The sequence below is a fragment of the Pipistrellus kuhlii genome, unplaced genomic scaffold (assembly GCF_014108245.1).
Source record: "Pipistrellus kuhlii isolate mPipKuh1 unplaced genomic scaffold, mPipKuh1.p scaffold_m20_p_110, whole genome shotgun sequence".
Lineage (NCBI taxonomy): Eukaryota > Metazoa > Chordata > Mammalia > Chiroptera > Vespertilionidae > Pipistrellus > Pipistrellus kuhlii.
Window position 1 is genome coordinate 222,729 of NW_023425417.1, and position 15,095 is coordinate 237,823.

The 15,095-nt window shown below is 59.9% G+C and overlaps 2 protein-coding genes across 2 annotated transcripts in view; one reads left to right on the forward strand and one right to left on the reverse strand.

Moving 5' to 3' along the window:
* TDRD9 (tudor domain containing 9) overlaps nucleotides 1-2,937 on the reverse strand; it is a 44,276-nt gene extending 41,339 nt beyond the window's left edge. Inside the window, exon 1 of the mRNA XM_036432477.2 lies at nucleotides 2,694-2,937. Coding sequence (XP_036288370.1) covers nucleotides 2,694-2,926 — 233 coding nt within the window. The 5' untranslated portion in view covers nucleotides 2,927-2,937. The remainder of the gene's footprint in view (nucleotides 1-2,693) is intronic.
* Nucleotides 2,938-7,775: 4,838 nt separating this feature from the next.
* On the forward strand, nucleotides 7,776-13,010 carry ATP5MJ (ATP synthase membrane subunit j). Its single transcript, XM_036432478.2, has 4 exons — nucleotides 7,776-7,933; nucleotides 11,568-11,691; nucleotides 12,318-12,341; nucleotides 12,855-13,010. The coding sequence occupies exons 2-4, from the start codon at nucleotides 11,568-11,570 to the stop codon at nucleotides 12,887-12,889; spliced, it is 183 nt and encodes a 60-aa protein (XP_036288371.1). The 5' UTR covers nucleotides 7,776-7,933; the 3' UTR covers nucleotides 12,890-13,010.
* The last annotated feature ends 2,085 nt before the right edge of the window (nucleotides 13,011-15,095 follow it).

Consider the following 15,095-nt stretch of genomic DNA (forward strand, 5'->3'; position numbering starts at 1 on the left):
GTTGTTCCCCAGGCTCAGGGGGTCAGCGTTTTAGCCAAGGCGTGTCCAGAGATTTCAACGTAACATACAGCCTACTCAGCAGGCTATGGTGTGGTGTACGCATAGCTTATGTGCGCTGGGAACCCCAAACGTTCATGTGACCCCTTTACCGTGAGCTTGCTTCACTGCCATGGTCTGGGAGCGACCTGCAGTGTCTCCGAGGTGTGCCTGCGCCACCAGCCCTGCCGCCCGCAGGTTCTGTAAGCCGGAAATCCAGGAAACCAGCGGGCCCTGCTTAGGGTCGCACAGGCCAGCACCGGGGTGCTCACAGGCTGCGATCCCCACTGGGACCTCATTCAGGCTGCGGCAAACTCCATGCTCTGAGGTTATAGGTCTGAGGCCCCGTTTCCCTGCTCGGAGCATCAGCGGGACCGGCCTGGCCCCACCACGCCCACAGCCTTCTGGTGCTTCCTGAGGCCCCCTCTAACCACCGCAGGCCCGCCCTCTCCTGCCTGAACCCGGCTCTGCAGAGGCCTCTGCTCTGAAGGTGCTTGTGATTAGATAACCCAGGTTAGTTCCGTTTTAGGGTCTGAACCCTCTATTCCATCTGCCGAGTCCCTTTGCCATGTCACACAGGCACAGGCACAGGCCCGGGGGCAGCTCCAGGGTCACCTTCCTTCCAGGACTTCCTGCTGGAAGCTGAGCAACAAGCCACCTTACCACCACCCTTTTTCCTCACCTACAGTCAGAACGCCACCCACCCCCCGGAGCTGTCCGGAGGGCTAACACGGCTCCACGGTGCTGCCCTGAGCCCACCACACGAGGGCGGAGCCCTGACAGGAGATGGTAGGGTGCAGGCCCTGGACACTGTCAGGAGGAGAACGGAGACGGCCGGATGTTGACACTGTTGGCACCTGTCACTACCGAGGCTGACGCTCTCCTGGCAAGTTCACAGCGATTTTACACACACTGATTGTAATAATTTTTAGAATGGGCTCATTTTTGTCTTTTCATTTATTTTACAAGAGTCTCGGTCCATAAAGATTGGAAATTTAAAAAACTAGTCCTTAGTTATAGGAACACTTAATACATACTATCATTTCTGACAAGGTTAATATTAATTTACTTCCAATCTCACACCACAATGAGTTACTTAAAGCAATGTTGTTCTGTCCTCCAAGTCTAGGGAGCAGGTGGGGGGGGAGGGTCAGTGAGGAGGGCAGCCCACGGGGTCACTCGGCAGAGTCATCCTAGAGGACAAAGCGCACAAACCCATGAGCAGCCGCCGCCCAACGGGCACAGGGTCTCTGTCCCCTCCCTGCCTCCAGGAAACAAATCCACCCAAGGCCCCAAGAGCCCCGGAGCCTGCAAAGGCTGGAACCACCATGAGCCCTGACCCACCGGATCAGACAGAGCAACAGACAAGGTCAACTTAACAAATTAAAACACCACCACCCTGCGGGCTGTCCCATAAAGGGTGCTGAGCTCCGGGGAGGGGCCAGGCGGGGACGCAGATGCCCAGAGCTGGAGGTGCCTGCTCGGGGCCTTCAGAGAGGGCAGGTGTTTCTCCTAAAACAGCAGGCATCCTCCCGCCCCCAGCATCACAGGCAGCAGCTGCGTAAGTCAGACCACATGGGAGGCAGAGCAGAGCGCCCGTAAAACTGACCAAAGCTCCCGCTCCCTCGCTCCGGGGTGTTTACCGGTCGCGTTGAAAACCTCTGACCCCACAAAAACCTGGGCCTGGGGCCTGGGTGCTCACAGCAGCTTTATTCGTAATTGCCAAACGTGTTCTTCAGTAGGTGGTACCCAGACGTACCAAGCACTCGAGAAGAATGAGCTCTCGGGCCATGAAAAGGCCTGGAGGAACCTTAATGGCATCTGGCTAAGTGAAAAAAGCCGATCTGAACAGGCTACACACCTGTGATTCCAACCACAGAACATTCCGGAACATGCAAAACAATAGATATTAAAAAAGACCAGTGGTTGCCGGGCGGGGGTGTGTGTGTGGGGGGACGGGGGGATGAATAGGCAGAGCAATGTTCAGGGCAGTGAAGTTGCTCTGTATTATACTGGTGGTGGATACACGTCATTGTACATCTGCCCAAACCCAGACTGCGCCAGAGTGGCCGCAAGAGTGGGCCCCCTTCTTAGTTATGATGGATCCACTCCGCTTCTTCATCCGTTGCAACAAATGTAGCACATTAAAGTAAAATGTTAATAGGGCAATGCTGGAGGGGTTGGGAGGGAGGGGGTCCACGGCTCTCTGCACTCAATTTTTATGTAAAATTCAACTGCTCTGAAAAAGTCGTCCAGCCCAGCCGCATCACATGGCTCAGTGACTGAGCATCGACCCATGAACCAGGAGGTCACAGGGACATGGCACATGCCCTGGTTTCGGACTCCATCCCCAGCAAGGGGCGTGCAGGAGGCAGCCCACCCATGATTCTCTCTCATCATTGATATTTCGATCTCTCCCTCCCTCTTCCTTCCTCTCTAAAATCAATTAAATAAATAAGTAAAATATTCTATTAATAAAGAACTAGAACTCCGCATCTGGTGGGGGAAGGTTAGCTGGTGTGCGTGGCGGGACGGGGTTTGTCTGTGGCCAGCTCGCTTTGGGATGGCCAGGCAGCGGGGACCAGGGACGTGCCAATGGGGCCCAAGTCCTCGCTGTCCCGGCCCCGCACCCGCCCGCAGCCCGGCCGGCCGCCTACCTCCTGGATGCCGCCTGATGCGCCTGCGCAGGTGTCTGCGCCCGCACCCGGGCCTGGGCCTCAGCCCGGGCCTCAACAGGGCAGGCACCAGGGGCTCTGTCCCTGCGCTGGGCCTCCTCTCTGGCCGCCTCGGCCGGGAAGGCGGGCGGCGAGCCCAGCAGCTCCACATCGGTCACGGTCTTGCCGATGGTGAACCAGTCGTTGATCTGGTCGACGGTGAGCTTACGCAGCATGGTCGCAGCCCGGCCTCAGCTGCGCCTCAACCGCCTGAGGACTACGTGGGAAGAACGTGGCTCAGCGACGTGCCCAAAGCCCCGCCCTGATCCCCCGCCGTGCTCCAGGCCCTCCAATCAGAGTGTCTCCCAGGGCCTGCCCTGTTCCAGGCTCTCCAATCAGAGTTTGCCCTAAGGCAAGGTCCTCCAATCAGAGTGTGCTCCAAGGACCCGCCCTTCTTAGGTTCTCCAATCAGAGTGTTCCCCAAGGCCCCGCCCTGTTCCCTGCCCTCCAATCAGAGTGCACCTGTGCCCTTGTGCCCAGGCCTCCTGCCTGCCAACCCAAGCCCTGCCACGCTAAGCCTGCTGGGAGCGTGGCTCTCGCCCCCACCCGGAGACCTGCGCTTTCAAAGCCCTCGGGCCGCCCGCTCCGCCGCCACCGCGCTGACCCGGAGCCTGCGTGGTGTGACCCCAGGGCCTCAGCCCTCTGGGCTGGCGCAAGGCATCAATGGACCGGATGTGCCTCGCGCGTCCGCCCTCTCCCTCTGAGGGTCCCGTTCAGGGCCGCTGGGCTGGGGCTCCCGTGGAAGCAAGCCTGGGCAGGGAAAGGTGGCCGCCTTGCCGAGGTCACACCTGGCGGCGAAACAGGGGCACCTGCCCCTGATCTGGGGGCAGGAGCAGGGAGAAGGCCACGGGAGGCTGTTAGGATGACCCAAGCAGGACCCCTACAGAACAACCGGGCACCACGGGCGGAAGAGGACTCGGGGTCCCAGCGGAAGGGCGCCGGTGGGCGAAGGCCCGCCCGAGGCAGGCAGCCCTCCCTCCTGGCGGAGTTTCGGGCCCGGAAGAAGTTCTGTGGGGCCGAAATACAAGCAAACGGAAGTCATCTTCCTCCTCTTCCACCTGCATCTCCGCGGCACTGACCGCCCACCGGGACGGGGCGAGGGGCGCAGGGGTGGGGGCCTCGGCGAGTGGATGGCGCTGAACACCCCAGAGCTGCTGACCTGGGGCCGGCCGAGCGCCAGACGAGTGGAGGAAGGTGGAGGACGGAACCCTGGGAAACAGCCCGAAGGAAGAGGCAAAGGGGTCCAGAGGAGGGAAGGAGACGCGGAAGCCTGCCGTGACCGCCTGCCACCATCATAGTCAGTGCCCGGCGCAGGGTCTGGGCATCAAGAGCATGGCGCTGACCAACAGCGTCAAGTCCAGTCAGTTAAGGACTGGAATATGCCCCCCAAAATGCCCAGTAAGAGGTCAGCCTGAGAAAGCGCAGCAGACTCCAGCGGGCTTGTCCTGTTGGTGCCCAGCATGGCACTGGTACCAGGCAGGGGACCTGGCCCTGAGCCCTGGGCCGCCAGGCGTGTGTGGGTTCTTGACCTGGTGTGGGAGGAACTTCACAACACGGGTCCCGTGACTATGAGGGTGTGTTTTTTCACACCGAGGACGGGGAAACCAGGAAGCAGCCACAGGAGGGCCCGAGCTGGGCTGCGCTGCCACTGGGAGGTGCAAAGAGGGGCCTGGGAGACAGGGTCGGGGTGGCCCGGGTGAGCTGTCACTGCCCATTGCCCCCTGGTGGCTAGTCTTGAGGCGTCCCTTCGCGTTTAGGATGTGCACGCCTGTGAGAGGAGAGGGGGGAGGAATGGTGCCGTGTGCTCCCCAGCAGCAGAGCTTGCTCTGGGCCCTCTTTCCCGCAGGCCGGAATTGTCAGGGCAGTCGGGGGGGATTTAGCACACTGTTCCCTGTTTTCCAGGTGTGCTCTTGTGGGGTGGTGGTCTCCCTCGGTTGGCCAGTGCCAGAGCAGGTAGCACATTGCTCACTGCAGCTGGTCCTGAGATCACCCGCTTGGTTCTGCTGCTGTTCTGGGCCTGGAGCTGAAATACTGCGGCCTCGATGTCATCCCTTGGGAGGCGACCTTCTGTACCGGCTGTGAATTACTCGGCCCGTTAGTTCAACGCTCTCACCTTCCCCATTCTGCTCGCCAAGGAGTTTTCTAGCTTTCTAGCTTCTTTTATTTTTATTTTTTATTTTATTGATTTTTATACAGAAAGGATGGGAGAGTTAGAAACATCGATGAGAGAGAACCATCGACCAGCTGCCTCCTGCACACCCCGTACTGGGGATGTGCCCGCAACCAAAGTACATGCCCTTGACCGGAATTGAACCTGGGACCCTTGAGTCCGCAGGCCGACGCTCTATCCACTGAGCCAAACCAGTTCGGGCTCTAGCTTCTTATCCCGATCAGCACAGAACTGGCAATCCCAGCCCAAATCCTGGCCCCCCACTAACATAGTATGAGCTCCAGACCTGCGTTCTGACTGTGCCCATACTGCAGCCTCCGGAACGGCCCCTGCCTGGCATGCTTGTTGGCCGAGGACAGGAAACCTCATAGGCCGACGGCGACCTGCGGGCCTTGCAGGTTTCGCATATTTGCGTTCCCAGCTCGCAAGGGAGAACAGCTGACAGCAATTACAACCCCGCTGATGCAGGAAGCCGCCCGCCCTCTCCCACAAGCAGCAAAGCCAAGGTCAACGAGCCTTCCCATCTTCGCTGACCTCAGCCACGAAACGCAGCCTCTGTACTCAGTAAATCTGCTGGGGCGGCCAGTTCTTTGAACATTGTTTTCTTTGAAGATGTGTTGGATTTGCAACTAAAGATGTTAAAAGTGTGTTGATCTCAAGTCATGTTTGAAGTTCAAAAGCTTTCTCTTGAAATAGCTCACAACGATGCTCTCCAGTTTCCCCTAAACGTTGCCCTCGGCAGTTTTCTAACCCATATGGGCCTACAACACTTTTTCTGAGAGTGCTTCTCAGACCTGGCCCTGGTCTCAGGACTCCCCTTAACAATAACTGGCCCTGCCCTGGCCGGTAAGGCTCAGTGGGTTGGAGAGTCGTCCCATGCACCAAAAAGTCGCAGGTTCGATTCCCAGTCAGGACACAGGCCTGAGTTGCAGTTGGGGCAGGTATGGGAGGCAACAAACGGATCAATGTTTCTCTCTCACATGGATGTTTCTCTATCTCCCCCTCCCTCTTTCCTTCCCTCCCTCCTTCTGTCTTTCTCTCCTTTCCTTTCTCTCCAAAATCAGGAAAACATATCCTCAGGTGAGTATAAAAAATAAAAATAACTGGCCCTGGTGGGTGTGGCTCGGTTGGTTGGAGCATCATCCCACACATCAAAAGGTGAAGGGTTTGCCCTGGCCAGTTTGGCTCAGTGGATAGAGCGTCTGCCTGCGGACTGAAGGTCCCAGGTTTGATTCTGGCCAAGAGCACACGCCTGGGTTGTGGGCTTGATCCCCAATAGGGGGCGTGCAGGAGGCAGCTGATCAATGATTCTCTCTCACTGATGTTTCTATCTCTATCCCTCTCCCTTCCTCTCTGAAATCAATAAAATATATATATATATTTTTAAGTGAAGGATTCAATTCTCCATCAGGGCACATACTCAGGTTTTGGGTCCAGTCCTGTCCGGGTGCATGCAGGAAGCAACTGATGAATCCATTTTTTTCTCTCTCTCCCCCTCCCTCTCTCTAAGATCAAAAATTTTTAAAAGCTTACAAAAAATAAAGCCGTGTGATGTTAAGTATCTTTTTAGGAAAAGTAAAATATGATTTTTCCAGTGTGAGAAGAGTGACACTTCTCCATTGTCAGTGACTCTTACTGTGGCCTCCTGACAGCTGGGCTCTTACCGATGTCATTCTCTTGTGACATCACAAGTCACGCAGCCTCTGGGAGACTCCAGCATGCCCCTGTGAGAGAATGCTAGTGAAAAAGAACATCCGCACCTTCCCACTGTGATGCAGACAGATTTGACCACCCCCCCCCCACACACACACACACAGGAGCTTGGAAACCCCCAAACCGTACTGAGAACCATGCCCTAAAACGCTGGCCTTTAGGCTTTGCTCCAAGCTTCCTGCGATTCTAAGCGGTCTTCTCCCGGAAGCAGGACACACCCCCCCCCCACCCTCCATCCTTCTGTCAGGACTCATTTCCTTCTGCCTGAATAATGAACTGCTGACTTTTTTTTTTTTTTTTTTAATGCGATCTACTGGTGATTATTCCGTCTTGGTCTGTCTGAAATCTCACCTTATTCACCAGAGGTTAATTTCCCTATGCACTGAATTCTAGGCTGGCAGTTATTGTTAGTTTCCTATGGTTTTGTTTCCATTTATGTTCATGCACCTGCCTGCTTGGTTTCCATAAGGCCTTTTGAAATTGTGGTGTGACTTTAATTTCATCGCTTCTGGAAATTTCTCAGCCACCTATCTGATAATGTTTCTGCCCCCTCTCTCATCCTTTAAGACTCCAAGTACACATCTGACGTACCCCCCTTGCTGTACCCCCTCTCTGAACTGTTGTCGCTACGTTTCTGAATGGTTTCCTCTATCTTCCAATGCAGTTAAGTCTTCAACTCTCTCAGCTGCTAAACGCACCCAATTTCTCTTTGGCTCTTTTCAGACCCGGAAAGTGGTTTTCTTTTTGTTTCACTTGCTACGATTCTCTGCTGAGATTTCCAGCCTTGGTTTGATCTCCTTGCCCAGGGAGGGGGCGCTTTTGAAAGGCTGTGTCTGTAGGTCCAGTGTCTGGGGCCCTGGCTCTTGCCGTAGGATTTCTATGCACAGAACAGATGCATAAATGCACGCGGGGCAGACATGTTAACAATTCAAGGAGAAATGGCAAGAAAACCGCAGAGAAGGATAGCCGGTCCCCTTTTCAGGTCGATCAGCTCGTCCGCTCTTGGCCAGGCCCTTCCGGTTTCAGCCCTGCGTCCCGCGTCGGGGACCGATCCACACGGTTCGTCACCTCATTATCACACCCAGCCCCGCCCCACCCGCCCCTCCCCGGCGCTGCAGCCTCGGCGCGGCCGCTGGGGGCGCTGTGGTGCGCAGGCGCCGCCTGGGGCGCGCGCTGGCTCCGGGGCGCCGCTCCTTCCGCCTTCCCGGCAGGCCTTGCGCGGCGCCTGCGCGTTCAGTGACCTTCCCGAGTAGCTGGCTGTGCGTGTCGGGGCTGCCCGAGCGGTTGGTCCTGCGGCGAGGTGAGTGCGGGGCCGCGCCCGGTGCTTGGGGCGGGGCAGCCGCGACGTGGGGGCCGGGGCGGGGGCGGCGGCGGCCCGGGGCCGGTGTGCCCGCGGAAGGAGCCGGCGGCGAGCGGGACCCTCCCCAGGTCCCCGCCTGCACCCCCCCCCCCCCCCCGACCTTGCGGCCCGGCCCCTCCGTTCCCCAGCGGGGCGAGCTGGTCCGCCGGCCCCGGAGCTGGAGGCGGGTGAGGGGGTGAGGGGGTGAGGGTGCGTGGGTCCACCGCCCCTCTCCCTCTTGGGCGAGCGCCTCGGCCGCGGGGGCCAGTGGTGGAGCCGGAGCCCAGGCCGGGAGCCGAACCCGCCTGTGGCGCGTTCTCCCCGGCACCCCTCAGCTTCCCACGCACCCTGACTCCGAGCTACACTGTGCCTCTGTCGTGGGGGAGGGGAACGGGGCCGAAACGGGGTTCAGGGGCGACGCTTGGATTGCACGGACTGAGCTTGCGCGCCCGGGCCGGCCGCCACGGGAGGGGGGGAGTGGCTGCTGCTAACGCGCCGCAGCCTTTGCGGGGCGGGGTACACGGACACCCCCCTGGCCTTTGGTAAGGACGGGCCTGGGAAGGAAGGTGCTGTGAGACGCGCACACGGAGCTGGGGATGCGGGCGGACAGGTGGGGTCACTATTAAATGTTGAGAACGTGTCACCTGTCCAGCCAACTGTGGCAACTTTGGTTAAAAGGAAAGTTGGGGCGCCTGGCTGGTGTGGCCCCATGATTGAGCATCAATCAGGGGGTGCAGGAGGCAGCCCATCGATAATTCTCTCTCTCTCCTCTGAAATAATGAAGACGTGTCTTGTTTTTTTTAAAGGAAAGCTGGGGGGAGGGGAGTGTTGGCCTGTCCTGGTGGCAGTGATTGTGGGTGAGAAGACGATGCCGGACTCCTGAGCCGAATGTCGGGGTGACTAGCGGTTCCTCGGTCCCTCCTTCCCTGCCTCCTGTGCGCCCTCCAGACCCTCCTCTGGCCGCTCGGGCGGCCTGGCCCAGGGCTCTTCGCTGCCCTCTGGGTGTCCTAGCCTTTCTGCTGCTGCTCCGATGGTTCACTGGTGCTCACTCCTCACCGGGCACCCGATGGGCTTCTTGTCTCCTCGGATTACGGGGAGCACCTGGGAGCAGGAAGGGGGTTCCCTGCTTCTCAGAAGGATCTCCTGAACCGGCAGCTTGAATGAGATCGGGAGCAGAGCAGGCAGAGCTGGTCCAATGGGACCTGGGGTTCCATTTCTGCCCCGTGGCCCCTGGCCCCTTCCTCCCCACCTACTGTGGGTGCAGGAGGTGGAGCTGCCCTCCGGCACCTTCCAAGTCAGCTTGTCGGGTTCATGGAGCCTCATTCTGACGGAGCATCTCAGGGCCGTGTGAGGACAGACCGGTGAGGGCCCCGGGGGAAGGACACAGCCTCAAGCGAGGGGCAGGTTCTTGTGGGAACCGGAAGCAGGGCTGGCGGAGGGCAGGCTGCTTTCTAGAGGTTAGGGAGTGGGGAGCAATAAAGGGTGGAGAGCTGTTAAATACGCGTCACATCTACACTAAAGAGAGATGTGCAAATTGACCATGCCTCTGTGGCCCACCAGCCATTGAGGCGTGCGTATGCACATTAACCAAACAAATGGTGGGTTATTTTGCATACACAGGTGTGGAGCAGCTGGGGCAGGGTGGCCACTTGCGTACGCATGGCACCAAGCAGGCTGCATCCCGGCCGCTCTGAGCCTGTAGGTCCGCGGGCAGGCCCAGGGCAGCCGGAGTTCCAGACGACCCCCAGCCACTCCGGGCCTACGTGCACAGGAGCAGACACCAGGGCCTACGGTGGCATCAAGTAGGCAGTCCACAGAGCGAGAACCACGGGAGCAGGACAGTAGGACATCTCCTGAGGGCTCCCAGATTAGAGAGGGTGCAGGTCAGGCTGAGGGACCGGGCCCCTGGCTTTAGATAAAGCCAGTGCTCGGTGCTGTACCGCCACGCCGTGGCATGTGGTATGACAAGCCCTCGACATAGGACACTTGACCCTGAATCCCTGGCTCAGGGTAGCTCATCTTCACACCCTTTGAGGGGGTGCTGTTCTCAGCCCCGCTTTACAGGTGAGGAAATGGGGCCGTCTGACGCAGCTTTAGCGGCGCAGGGCCAGGGTTTGACCCCAGGCAGCACAGTGGCCTGGGGTCTCGGCGCAGACCCGGCCACCGAGTCCACGCTCAGCCCACATTGGCTGGTGAATAGGGACCCCCACGTGCAGGTGTCTGTGCGGAGACCAGGGAAAATAGGAGGACCATTCTGCGCAGCCAGGGGAGGGGAGAGGCAGGCGGAGGCGGGGAGGCGGCAGCATCAATGACACAAAGCAGCGTCTGTGCTCCTGACGGTGGTTTGAGTGAGTGTAGGCATTAGGCCAGCTGTTTCTGCAAAGCTCGCCTGAGGATAGGTGTTTGGTGATTTTTTGGGGGGAGGGAGGGTACAGAAACATCAATCCCTTACCTCCTATACATCCCCCGATCGGAATGGACCCACAGCCTTGGGTGTGCTGGGTGGCACACCCACCCCTGGAGCCGGCAGGCTGTTACCAGACTTACTGGGATGGAAGGGGAGTCTGCAGTAAAGCATAAACATCATCACAGTGTCCTGTGAGACCTGCACGTGGCAATGCGCTGTGAGTGGAGGGACGGATGGCTCATCGATCACATCCAGCAGCTCATGAGGTCAGTTGTCATGGCAGCTCTTCGGAAGCGAGCTGTCTGAGCTGCCGGCTTTGTCCTTAGCAGTGGGCTTCAGACGGGCACGTAGAAAGCATCGTGACCCAGTCAGCGCCGTACTTGGTTGTGTCATTGAAGTTAGCTGAGAAGGGAGCCTAAAAGTCGCACAGAAAAAGCACACATGGTGATGGACGTGTTACTGAGTGCATGGGGGAGCCCCCACCACGTGTACACTTTACCGTCTTACCGTTTCCTGTTGTCGGGCAGACCTCGGTGCAGCTGGAACTTGAGGCAGTGAGTTGCAGCTGTCGCTGTGCGCCGCCTGGTGTCGTTCTCCCGGGAAATGGTCGCGCCTTGACCATGTTCTTGTCCCGCTTTGAATGCCAACAGTCCTGCCCGGCCGGCTAGCTCAGCGGTTGAGCATCGACCTATGAACCAGGAGGTCCCGGTTCTGTTCCCGGTCAGGGCACACCCTGGGGTGCAGGCTTGGCCTCTAATGTGGGGCGTGCAGGAGGCAGCCGATCAGTGATTTTTCTCTCATCATTGATTTTCCTCTCCCTTCCTCTCAGAAATCAATATTATATGTATTAATGCCAACTGCTCTTAGCGAGATGATGCAGACACACCAGTTCTCAGTTTAAAGCTGTGAGGTGGTGTGTGAATTGTGGCAGGGCATTCGCTGACGCTGCGGGATGGCACAGGCTTGAGGAATGAGGGTGACTGACTGAGGGATGCTCTGGCCCAGGTCAGGCGGTGGGGGGCGGTGGGGAAGCTCAGAGAGCCAAGTGCAGGGGCCCACGGGGGCCTGGCATCAGAGCAGATCCCTGAAGTCGTGGGGAGTAGGTGGACGTCATGAACAGGTGGGGATCTCCTGCCAGTTCCGTTTAAGCCGTGGCCGTGCTAACAGGTATCCCTGCTTTCCTTCCAGATGTTCCAGAGCCTCCTCAGAACCGTGTGGGTCCCCCTGAAGCCCTACTACACGCAGGTGTACCAGGAGATCTGGGTGGGCATGGGGCTGATGGGCCTCATCGTGTACAAGATCCGGAGTGCGGGTGAGTGTCCTCGCTGGGCTCCTGGGGACACAGGCAGAATCCCTCCGAGGAACTCCGGGCCCGTTGAAGGGACTGGAGCTCTTACCTAACCATTGGGCCCCGTTAAAAGGTGGGGAGCACACGTTGGCCAAGGGGTGTTCGGGGACATTTGAATAAGGCCTGGCTGCCAGGGAACTGACTTCCCAGATGGGACTGCTGTTTGGAATGCACGGTGAGAGCCTCGGCGTTAGGAATGCAGACTATTTGAGGGTGAGTCCTGGGTGCAGTGTTTATGCTCCTGTGCCGTTGGCTGAGGGTGTCAGATGTCTCCACGCTGACAGGGAGGCAGGGTGGCCCAGTCACGTATTGACAAGCGATTGGTTTGGAGAGAAAAGCAGGAGGGAGCTTTCCAGTTGCCAGAGGAGGGCTGGGGGGGTGGGGAGTGAGGAGCCTGCCACGCGGAAGCGGAAGCGGAAGCGCCTGTGGCGGGGCCCCCTCGCTGAGAGGCCCAGCGGCTGAGAGGCTGTGAGGCTGTGAGACCAAATGCCGCTCCTGAGCGCTCCCTGTCGGCTCCGCTCCGTGCTGGCCCACAGGGACCGGTCCGGCTTCTGTACAGCGCTGACCACTTTTCCTTTCTTTTCTTTCAGATAAAAGAGCCAAAGCTCTGAAAGGTAAGGGGCCTGCTTTAAGTGGGTGGGGCGAGCCCCATCGGAGGGGAAGGGAGTCCGGGCCTGAGGGGACGAAGCGGGGGGCTTGGGAAGGTGAGGTCTGCCTCTCGGTCTGAGGTTCAGGCGGTGCTCATGCGTGTGCAGCAGGAGGGAGCGCGGACAGGCAGGGAGCTGGCCCCTGTAGGGGAGCCCCAGTTGCTGGGCACCCCGCCCGGTCGGTGTGTGGGGGAGCCCCCTGAACTTAGGCCCTGGCACTAGCGGGTCTTACGTTGCTTCCCAAGTGACAGTGAAGCGCTGTCATCTGAGCCCTGCACGCCCAGGCTGGCCCGGCCCCTGGGGAGGAGACGTGGCCCGCCCTCCATCCTGGCGCCTGAGGCACCCTCACTTCCAGGGCGACCTGCATAGAAACCACCTTCTCACAATGGGCCATTCTGACACTTCCTCGCTTCCGATGCTGACACGGTAGCTGCACTCGGCTTGCTCTTCCTAACCGTGTCTGTTGTGCTTCTTCCGAAGGTTCGAGTCCCGCGCCTGCTCACGGTCACCACTAGCAGCTGGGCGAGTGCAGCGGGGAGCGTCGGCCAGCATCCACCTCGGCTGTCAGATGGGGGCACCGTGCTGTCTAGAAGTGCCGTGTCCTTGCTGGCATGAATAAACATACCTGTGGACACATGCCTGCTTGCCGTCCTCCCCCCGCCTGGCGGCCGACCCCGCAGATCTGTGCGGCCAGGCGCTCCCCGGCCGGTCGGCCTTAGGGAGCCCCAGGAATTGGTGCAGATCTCGGCCTCATAGGCTGTGGGCTCAGGCCCAGGCCTCCCCCGTCTGGGCTCAGTGCCCATGAGCTCGCACACGGGGCGGCGATGTGCACGCCTGACTTGGCGCCGCTGTGAGGCGGGCGGGTCTGGAGGAGCATCGTATTCCCGCTAAGCTTAGACAGAAGGTCCCGTCAGGTCACTGGGTGGAGTTAGAAGCTCGGATGCCATCGGAAGACAGGGTCCTTCAGTGAGGCCAGTGCATGGCCTTTTCTCCACCCAAAGCGGTGACCACAGCCCTCAGAGACGCGGCTTTCACCTACAGCCGGAGCCGGGAGCCGCAGGAAGCCCGGGGGAACCTGTTTCGGCAGGTTAGGGCTGGCTGTGGAGCAAGATGACACCGTGCCTGGCCCTGGCTGTTGCCTGCTTTTCCTCTGCGTCCAGCATGCGGCCAGGCCTGGCCACTTGGAGCCCGACCAGTGGCTGGGCGTCCTGTGGGTTCCTGTGCCTCCGTGTCTGTCAGATCGGCCTCTGCCCACGGCTGCCTCGGGCTCCAGCAGGAGTCTGCGTGAAGGCATTGGAGGCCCAGGGACACGGGGGGATCTTCTCTGTTCCCACAGGAATCACATTTTCTCCCGAAAGATAGCGGCCTCTGGGAGATGAGCTGGCGCCTGGTTCAGAAATACTTAGGGTCCCTCACCTGGCCCTGTGCTCAGACCAGCCGGCGTCAGTCCCGGGGGCTCAGCACTGCCAGCTGGCGGGGCATGCTGATGGGGGACCACTTGGAAAACGGAGGGCTGATCCTATGGAGAGCGGCACCCACAGAGGCTTCTGTCCACAACACCGCCTGCCTCACTGGTTCTAAGCCAAACGGGGGCTGGGCCACGTGCAGGGCCCAGGCTGGGCTCCCAGAGGCTGAGCCGCCCGGAAAGGGACAGGAGGCTCACGGAAGGGCCTGGAAGGCACAGGGCGGTGTGGCCGGGCGCCTGCGCCCTTGTTGCCTGTGGCTCCTGCGGTGTCATCTGGGCGGGTGACAGTGTCTCCTTAAAGATGCCTGTTGCCCACGTGGCCTGCACCTGGACCCACTGCAGAGCAGTGAGGACTGAGCGGAGATCGAGGGTGCCCTCTGGAGGCGGGCTGGTGTGCTGGCTGCAGCAGGGCGGTGTGTAGCAGGGCAGCTGGAGGGCATCATAAGCAGATGCCGCCCACCTGCCCCGCCTTTTCGCTCCGCAGGGCCAGCCTGGGAGAGGGAGCCCTCTTCCCACTGCACAGGCAGCTTCCCAGCTCCTCTGGCTTTGGGAACAAGCCGGTCATGGCCTGGGGTGGCCTGTAGGTGGAGCCAGTGTGTCAGGAGCCGACAGGCACAGCTTCCTGCGGGTGACAGTCCCCACATGGAGACTGCTGGGTGCTGGCGCTGGGCAGAGGGGCCCGGCCCTGCAGGAGGGAGCACTCTGCTTCTGGACGTCCACGCAGGCCTCTGCCCACCAGCTGAGGCCCTGCCCCTGCCAGGATCCCCTTTCCACAGGACAGCTCCCCACCTGCAGGAAGGAAGCGGGGGGGGGGGGGGGGGGGCGGTCAGCTCGCAGCACAGGCCCCCTCCCAGGGCGAGGTTTGCTCATCGAACCCTAGCCGAGCCAGCAACTCTTCTCAAAGTGGGGTTCAGGGGCTGCGGCAGCCCCGGGCCTGTGCTTCCAGGAGGTCCTGATCACACCAAGTTCAAGACCCACTTCCTGGAAGAGCTGCCTTTCCAGGAAAGGAAGCTGGGCAAAGCCGGCAGCCGCCTGCATCCGCCCTCGATGCCCCTGCAGGCAGGGTCCCTCAGAACCCCTCTAGCTACTCCAGGAAACCACGGCTGAACTCTCACCACCCCTTCCCTTCCCGCCCAGCCGCCAGGCCCGAGGGCCCTGATTAAGGCTGGGAGCAGGCTAGGAGCCCCACCCCCACCATGCTGAGGTCACAGCCAGCCCAGAGGCCTGGGCTGAGGTCAACTCCCCATCCAGCCCAG

Coding starts and splice junctions, on each gene's coding strand:
- ATP5MJ (XM_036432478.2), top strand. CDS start 11,568: ATGTTCCAGAGCCTCCTCAGAACCGTGTGGGTCCCCCTGAAGCCCTAC. Junction 11,692..12,317: donor GTACAAGATCCGGAGTGCGG/GTGAGTGTCCTC, acceptor CTTTTCTTTCAG/ATAAAAGAGCCAAAGCTCTG. Junction 12,342..12,854: donor AAGAGCCAAAGCTCTGAAAG/GTAAGGGGCCTG, acceptor CTTCTTCCGAAG/GTTCGAGTCCCGCGCCTGCT.